General features: G+C 59.3%; 1 protein-coding gene across 1 annotated transcript; it reads right to left on the minus strand.

The window, feature by feature from the left end:
* Positions 1-1,027: 1,027 nt before the first annotated feature.
* Positions 1,028-6,867, minus strand: FAM240C (family with sequence similarity 240 member C). Its single transcript, XM_061119775.1, has 4 exons — positions 6,830-6,867; positions 3,400-3,548; positions 1,577-1,686; positions 1,028-1,095 (listed from the first exon to the last, which is right to left on the minus strand). Exons 2-4 carry the CDS (start codon positions 3,543-3,545, stop codon positions 1,028-1,030), a joined length of 324 nt encoding a protein of 107 aa, XP_060975758.1. The 5' UTR covers positions 3,546-3,548; positions 6,830-6,867.
* Between the last annotated feature and the right edge of the window lie 1,563 nt (positions 6,868-8,430).

The following is an 8,430-nucleotide window of genomic DNA, read 5'->3' on the forward strand; positions in this document are numbered from 1 at the left end:
TTCTATTCTCCAGCTATTTTTAGGGCTATTAATCACCACATTCCCTGCGTGTTCATCAGTGGAATGTCCTGAGTCAGGAGCTCTGATGGACAGCTAGCAGGGTGACCCAAGAACGTGTGTTTGCAGGTTGGTGTTGCACCGGACCTTCGCTGGGTCCTCTCCACTGGGCCATTTGGCAAGTCAAGGACCCAAGCTTTGTGTCAGGTTCTGGACCTTTTCTGCTGGATATTCGCTTGTGGTCCAGTCTACTGTGGACACCTCTGGAAATGCCCTGGATGTCACGTGGCCATTTGTATTGGCATTTTTTTCCTTTGGTTAAGTCTCTGGAGAAGCTGTGAGAACCCCTCCCTCTCCTTGCCAACTGGATCGGGGGTCAGAACAAAACAGAACCCAAACCCAACTGTTATGGAGTCCAAACCTGTGCTGCTTGCCGCACAACAGCCCAATAAAAGAGGAGATGAGTTGTGGCACAGAATAGTGACTTTATTCAGAAAGCCAGCAGATGGAGACAATGGCAGACCAGTGTCCCAAAGAGCCATCTCTGCCGACTTAGAATTCAGGCTCCTTTTATACTGAAAGGGGGGTGGGGTTTGGCTGTTTGTGGTGAACTTCTTGCTATGGGAATCTTTGTTCTCACAGCTGTCCATGTAGGTCAGGTCATGATGTTCCTGTAAATCTCCAGTGGGAAAATGTTATTCTCTGGTCTGCAACTCTTTATCTCTGTATGAATGAGAAAGTGTTACGCCTGTAAAGGTCTGAGCCTTGAGAACGTGCTGACCTGTGTATTTCAAGCCACAGCCAACATTACTAACTCATAGTGAAGGCGCCAGAATACAAAGGTTAAAGACCGAGGTGGAGTCCGATCCACCTCCACGTTACACGATCTGCAGAGACGACACAGCCGGGCCCCAGCCCCATCCCAGCAGTCCCGCCCTGCCAGCGAGGCACCGTGGTGGTTCCCACTGGGGGCCGTGTGGAGGGGGCACAGCCCCTGGCGGGCATCCGGCTCGCTCCAGGTCCTCTTGTCTCAGCCCGGCCTCTGCTGCGGGCTCAAGGCCCTGCTCATCTGGGGACCCGGGGAGGTCACAGCCCCCGCTGGGGGGACGGGGCAGGGGTGAGACCGAAACACTGAGTCCCAGCCCTATCGGCCTCTGCAGCCTCCGGAGACTGGTGCCTCCAAACCCAAGTGAGCATGAGGCTGCGTAGCTTCCTGAGATGATGTGGTGGTGAGTGAGGACTTTAAAGGGATTTGGGGAGCACACGGCTTTCAGGCACTGTCCTTAGGCTGAGCTTTTGCAGACGTTTTGATCAAAGGTGAGTTAAATTGTGTTTAAATTTGCCCAAGTCCCCACAGCCCCGCAGTTTCTAACTTGCTGTGTTACTGGCATCACGTTCACTTTTAGTGTGTGTACATTTTACAGATATGAAGAAAAATGCGCACAAAACATCCACTCATCTGAGATTTTATTGGGCTCTTATATCGCGCTAGAGACGCAAAACCACGCGGGGGCTGGGCTGCTGCAAGGGCGGCGCGGGGCAGCGGGGCGCTGCCGCTCTCAGGCCGCTGGATGGTCACCGGCGCCCAGGGTGGGCGTGCAGGGCGGGGCTGGCCGCGGGGGCGCCTCCCGGGAGCTCTGCAGCATCTGATTCCTCCTCTCCAGCTGCCGAGCCCACTCGTCGCGGAGCCTGGGGGCAGCCGTTTGGGCTTAGTGAGGACCCGGCACACCGGGCTGCCCGCGGCCCGCCTGTCTCCGAGAGCCCTGTCTGCCCGCCAGGAAGGGCCCCGTGGGCTCCTCCCAGAGGGGACGGTGGCTGGGGACAGGCCGGTCACTGCAGAACCAGAGGTCGGGACGCAGCGCTCTGGTCGGCCTGCCCCACCCAGCACCCCCACGCGGGCCCTCGGGCGCTCGCTTCCTGGGACAGGGGCCTGTGATGGGGACCACAGCACGACACCCAGTGGTGACCGGGGGGAGACAGGCCCGGCCTAGGGGGTCAGGCCCCCTAGGCTGGACATGCCCTTGGGCCCCATGTGAGCACGGGGTTTGGGCTGGAGGGAGCGGGTGGGATGGGAGCCTGGCCTGGACCGACCTCCGGGGCTGCAGGGCAAGTTGGTGGGAAGCGCCCACACAGGCGCTGTCCCGGCCGGGACCCAGGGAGGAGGGCGCCTCCCCCAGGCTGTCGGAGAGGCCAGGACAGCCCAGACGGCCTGGGGGCGAGGGCGGAGCTGCCACCGCCCAGGGGCGGGGCTGCGGGCGGGCTGAGGCCCCTTCACCAACATGTCTCCTCGGATAGGTGAGGCTGTCAGCCCCGCCCAGGGCCTCAGTGACCGGCAGGGCAGTGCTGACCAGCAGCCTGCTCCTGGGACCTTGCCCCGTGGGCTGAGACCCTGAATGTCCAGGGCCTGATGGTACCCGAAGGACAGGGAGGAGGCCACGGAGACCCAGCAGGGATCCTGGGCCAGGAGCCCTTCAGATGAGGGTTCTGTGCCAGGACCTCCGCCCCAGGAGGCCAGGTGAGCACAGTGACCAGCTCTGGGGGGCCACACGGTGTGGACAGGAGGTGCCACAGCCCCATACCTGTGCTGAGTAGCCAGAAGCACTGGATGAAGTGGGGGGCGGGGGGCAGCATGGCAACCAGACCTCTGGCCACTGGCAAGGTCAGCACCAAGGCTGAGCCCTCTGCAGTCGCCAAGAATCCGCCTTTCCAGCCCAGCTCCCAGGGCAGCAGCTGCTGGTGCTATTTGGGGACTAAGGTTGGGGCCACTTTGGAAGTTTCTGGCCATCTGAGTCTTTGTCTTGGTGCAAATTATGTGCTAACATTCCTTCTTAACTGTCCACTGCTCAGGGTCACCTAGGACACACCCCTCAGCACCCACAGGCCCCTGGCATCCACTCAGAAAGAAAGTGGATTTGGCTTTGAGTCTGTAAATCAAGCACATATGTGACAAGGAGCAGGATGGACTTGCTGATTGATCCTGCACCCAGTGGGAGCAACTGTCAGAAAAACAGATTAAATCAGATGAACCCTGCAGAGCAACTTCTCACAGGACCCTCAGGAGAGTGGGGATGAAGGGATGGGGTGATGGAGGGATGGGGTGATGGAGGGATGGGGAGATGGAGGGATGGGGCGATGGAGGGATGGGGAGATGGAGGGATGAGGTGACGGAGGGATGGGGAGATGGAGGGATGGGGTGGTCCTCTCTCCCACTGGGAACTCAGTGATGTATTTCTGAAGCTGAGTCAGCATGGCTGATGTTCAGTGCTTCGTGTGCACCCCTCAGCTGACACTGGTCCGGGGTAGGAAGCGGGTGGCAGGATCTGTGCACACCTGCATCCTGAAGGCTGGCGGCCCCGGCATAGCTGTGTTTCTCTGCCCTCAGGTTGCTGGCACCGAGCTCACCTGTCCAGGGCGCTCCTGCGGATCCTCATGTCCTCCTTCTGCAGTAGTTCCGTGTGAAGCTCGATTTTTTTCTCCCAAAACATCTTTAGCACGTCAGCATCGTAGGTTACCCTTCCATGGTACCTCATGGTGTAGCTTTTGCTCATGTTCTGGATAAAGGAGAATGTGCAGACCTGTCATGCTGTGCTTTGCTGGCTTGAGAGCTCATGAAAGCAGCCCCTTACTGATAAGAAGGCGGCTCCGCCCCAGACGTCTCCCTTGCCCCCTTACACCTTCCTGGGGGGTCAGACTGTCAGCCGCTCACAGTGCATTCATGACCAGTGGCCTTGACGCCTTCTGGACCGGTTTCCTGGATTAGGGGATGTAGCAGCAGGTGGTAAATCCCATTTGGGGCCCTTGGGCATTTGGAAACTTAAGTGACAGCGACTCTTCTCTGCTTCTTGTGTGGGTGATCCCAGGCAGAGCTGGCTGGCGGGTGTGTGGTGCTCACACAGTGGCCGCCCTGCCTGAGCCCCGAGCTCTGGGCTAAGCTGTGCGTCCGGCCCCAGGACGACGGAGTGCGACGGAAGTGACTGAGGCTAAATGAGGTCACCAGGGGCCTGACCCGTAGGACCAGTGTCCTGACAGGAGAGGTGGTCAGGACACAGACCACAACGGGATGCCCTGCGAGGACCCGGGACCTGCCAACGGGTGAGGCCTCAAGGGAAGCCGCCCTGCCCAGACCTGGGTCCCGAGTTCCGCCTCCAGGACGGCAAGCGTCACCTTCTGTTGCCAGCGTGTAGTGCCTCCCAGCTCGTCATTGTGCTCACTGTGTCTCCAGCGTCTGTGAACTTGAGGTCCTGGTGTCCGCCCTGCACACCCGCCCCCACATGCCTTGTTCTGACGCCCTAGTGCTGGGTCTGGGCCTCCTGGTGCAGATCCACTAAGCAATCCAGGACCTGCACCCCCCTCCGCGGGGGAACCCACTCTCTGGGCCAAGATCCACCTGCCCTCTGCACCCAGGGTGGGGTGCCAGACAGCCAGGGACGGCCCTGTACCTCGGGACCCCTGGAATCCCACAGGCCTGCGTATCCTCTGCTTTGCCTCCCCTGGGCCTTCCCACAGAAACCACGGTTCCCTCTGACCCTGCCACCCTCCCCTGGGGACCGTGAGGGACAGACTGTCCAACGAAGTCACAGCCTCATCTACTGGCCTTACTGCATCACCTGTTTTGTATTAAGACCCCTCATTTCAGGATGCACGGTGGACACTGGTCCAAGAGAAGACTCATAGGGGATTCCAGACCTCCCCGTGGACCCCTGAGACCAGCCGAGGTCATTCATTCCAAAGGCACCCCTGGCATATTTAGGAACTGAGATCAAGATAAGATTCCGGGGACAGAATGCAAGGTTTTTCATCTGGAATTGGCTGTTGTTAAAACCTCTGACCGTGGGAACTGCAGGACCAACCAGCTCCCTCCCAGCAGAGCAGGTAGGGGGCAGCAGTGGACAAAGCCACCCCCCCACCCCCGCCCCCAGTGGTGGCTTCTCTGCTACTCCATCCACACGGCTTCTAACCGCATTGTGAAGGGGCCTGCCTCTACAGCTCAACTCTTAGGCCACATTTGGGCTTTTAACCCCCTTAGCTGGTCAGACTCGACTTTGAGAATTCAGTCTCAGGCACAGGTGTTTGTCCTGAGCTGGCAACTGTGGTGTGGGTTGTGTGGTGCCCGTGGTTAGCGGGGCTGGGAGAATCTGCCCCCCAGCAGGACGCTGACCCTGCTGAACCTGCTGCCATTTGTCACGGGGTTTCTCAGAGGCCAGAAGGAAACCCTCACCCCGGGCTTAGACCCACAAGCCAGATGCTTTTGTCTGAAGGGATGGAGAGGCGACTTTGCTTAGAGAAAGCCTGAAGCTGTGTTTGGCGGGAAGATGGTGAGATGCACAATCTGGGACCTTTGTTAGAAGCTGTGGGCACAGGATGCCTGGCATCTGGTCCTCTGGGCCGGTAGGTCGTGCCTCTGCGTCTGGGCGGGGGGCTGGCTGAGCTGAGCTTTGTAAGTGCCCGGGGCCTCGAGGCCAAGGGCCGGGCCACATGTGGGACGGAGGCCACAGGGTGGAGACCAGTGGAGCCCTGTGCAGAAGGGCCTCCCTGAGCCCCCAGTGGTCTCAGAGCGCAGCGTCGGGCTTCAGCACCATGCCCTGGAAGCCTGGGGTGTGAAAGGAGCTCCCGTGTGTGTTGCACGCTGCATGTGGTGTGTGGGTGTGAGTGCCGGGGAGCCACCACTGGGGCCTGGACATTGGCTGACCCTTGGGACACAGGGCTGGCCGTGGGCACAGCTGTGAGCAGCTGCAGCCGGAGCTGGGAATCTGAAGGCCACGAGCCCTGGAGGAAGACCAGCCCAGGCCCACGTGGTGCACAACGGGAGCCAGGGGAGGCTGGCTCAAGGCCTGCAGATCTTCCTGTGGAAGCAGGTAGGGGCCGAGTTACCTGTGACATGCGGGCCAGGGCACAGGGCAGAAGCAGGGGGTGCTGGCACGGGAACCAGAAGAGAGGGGAATGACCCGCCACCCACTTTGGGGTCCAAGGGCACTCGGGAGACCAGCCCTCCACGCTCGGGCACAGGGGGCTTGTGAAAACTAAAGGAGAAGCCACAGCCTGGTAGTAGATCCATTAGAAACATCTTTAAGTCTCTGGAGCTGCTGGCTTGCTGGATCAGGGTTTGCGAGGCCGTGTGACTAACCCCAGCATGCCGAGCCCAAGCCTGCACCTGCTGGGGTGTGATGGAGGAGCAGGGAGACATTCGCAGGCGAGAAGGGCAGGGGGTGGAGCCGGCAGGGCTGGGAGGGTGGCCATCCTGACACGCTGGGGAGGCGGTGGGGGACAGGCTAGATTTGGTGGGCAAGAGCAGCCCAGCCGGGGCCAGGCTCCACTGTGACAGTGAAAGTGCAGGATGCCCTGGGCCCCAGGGAAGACCCCTCCTCACTCACGGACTCCATGCGGCCACCCTCCTCGGCCTGGGAGCGGCCCCTTCTGAGTCCCCAGAGATGAGCCCTGCTCCACCGTCAGGTCTGCACTGTGAGGACCCCACCCCTCCTGACCACCTGGCAGGGCCCTGGGGCCCCCGTGTCCCTGCAGGAGGTTGGAGGCCATGCACGTGTACTCACAGAACAAGTGAGGCAGTGAGTGAGCTCCGTGGGAGGCGGCAGCAACAGCTCTGAACCTAGCCATGCTGGGGGGCAGATGGTGGAGAAGGAGGACCCTGAACTCACCTCCTCCCACAGACACTCAGAGTGACAACCACTTCAGAGTGACATCAATGAGAACAACCAGAAGACTAGCAGAAAGGGGCCCCCAGGACTAAAGACATAATGGAGGACCCACAGCCAGACAGGCAGCAGCGGTGGGGACACAGTATGTGGAGACCCGCACCCTGTGGCCTGCAACTCACCAGTGGGATGGATTTCACAATTGCAGAGGTTTCCCCCAAGGAGCAGGTTGGTCTGAGTCCCACGTCGAGCTCCTCAGCTTGGGGTTCCTGCACCAGGAAGACGAGCTCCCAGAGTGTCTGGCTTCCTTTCAGGAGAGCCGGAGGGCTGCGGGAACAGACTCTGCTTGTCCAGGCTGGGGAGACCCAGGGCGGGGTGGCAGTCTGCAGGAGCTGGGGTCAGACACCCCTGTTGATCCTGGGGTGCCTCCGGGGAGGCGGGGGCCTTGCGGAGAGCCCTGGGGCACAGGTGCTGGCAGCAGCCCCTGTGGGAGGCTTATTCTGCCACGTGGACACCGGCGCTGGCCGGCACTGCGTTGGAGCCCTCGTCCTAGCCTCTGATGCCAGCGGCTTAGCCAGCACGAGCTGTCAGCACCAGTCCTCTCCCGCCCACCACTGGCTGGGCACCACGCACATGGGGACCTAGCCCTGCCTGCAAGCAAGACCAGGGTCCAGCCCCAGCCACCAGGCGGCCAGCGTCAGCCCTGGGGGCTCCCCCCAGCCCCACACTCGGCTGCTCTTGATCCACCCTGAGTGCCTGCAGGTTGGAAGTCAGCCACGTGGAGGGCTGGCCCTGGCTTCCAGTGGGCTGGCCACTGTCCTGCCCCACAGGGGCCACACAGCTCACTGCTCAGGAGGCCTGCCCTGCCCTTCAGGGGGTCTGCCGCAGTCAGCCCCCCATGACAGAAGGGTCCACGCGGCCCACAGAGGGGCCCTCCTGCAGCATGGAGCTCTGGAGACTGGAGGGGGCATGCCGTGGGCCCCCAAGGACATCTCTCACCTAAGGCCACTCATCCAAGACTGGGAAGAGTAACCAAATACCCGAACACAGAGAAACGAACACAGAGAGTTAGGCGAAAGCAGGACGCAGAGAACCTCAGGAAAAGAACTAAACACAGTGAGGATCAGCCACCTACCTCATAAGGAGTTCACGGTTACACCGAGAAAGATGCTCATGGGCTCAGAGTAAGGATAAACACAGGGAGAATTTCAACAGAGAGATAATGTAAAGAGGAACCAGACAGAGCTGAAGAAAACAGTTGCTGAAAAAAAAGCATCAACACTAGAAGGAATCAACAGTAGATTAGATCGTGCAGAGGAAGGGGTCTATGGTCTGGAAGACGGAGTGGTGAAATCATTGGAGCTGAACAGAAAAAAGAAAAAAGGAGTAAAAAATGAGGCTAGTTTAAGAGATTTCTATAACAACCTCATATATAGGGGCCCCAGAATGAGAAAAGAGGGGAAAAGGAGCAGATAACCTCTTTGAAGAAATAGTTGCTGAAAACTTTCCTGACTTGGGAAAGGAAAAGGACAGCCAGGTCCAGGAAGTACAGGGAGCCCTAAACAAGGACAACCCAAAGAGGTTGGCATCAACACATTATAATTAAAGTGGCCAAACTAAAGATAAAGATAGACTCTTAAAAGCAGCAAGAGAAAAGCAGCTAGTTACCTACTAGGAATTGCCCATAAGACTATTAGCTGACCTTTCAGCAGAAACTTTGCCAGAAAGAAGTGGTGCTATATATCCTAAGTGATGAAAGGGAACCTACAACCAAGACTACTCT

The sequence above is a fragment of the Dama dama genome, chromosome 20, assembly GCF_033118175.1.
Source record: "Dama dama isolate Ldn47 chromosome 20, ASM3311817v1, whole genome shotgun sequence".
Taxonomy (NCBI): domain Eukaryota; kingdom Metazoa; phylum Chordata; class Mammalia; order Artiodactyla; family Cervidae; genus Dama; species Dama dama.

Bases quoted from the DNA above. Each gene is read 5' to 3' on its own strand.
- FAM240C (XM_061119775.1), bottom strand. From the start codon at position 3,545: ATGAGCAAAAGCTACACCATGAGGTACCATGGAAGGGTAACCTACGAT. The intron at 1,687-3,399 runs GTGAGCTCGGTG...GGCTGCCCCCAG, and splicing joins CGCAGGAGCGCCCTGGACAG to GCTCCGCGACGAGTGGGCTC. The intron at 1,096-1,576 runs GTGACCATCCAG...CCGTCCCCCCAG, and splicing joins CACGCCCACCCTGGGCGCCG to CGGGGGCTGTGACCTCCCCG.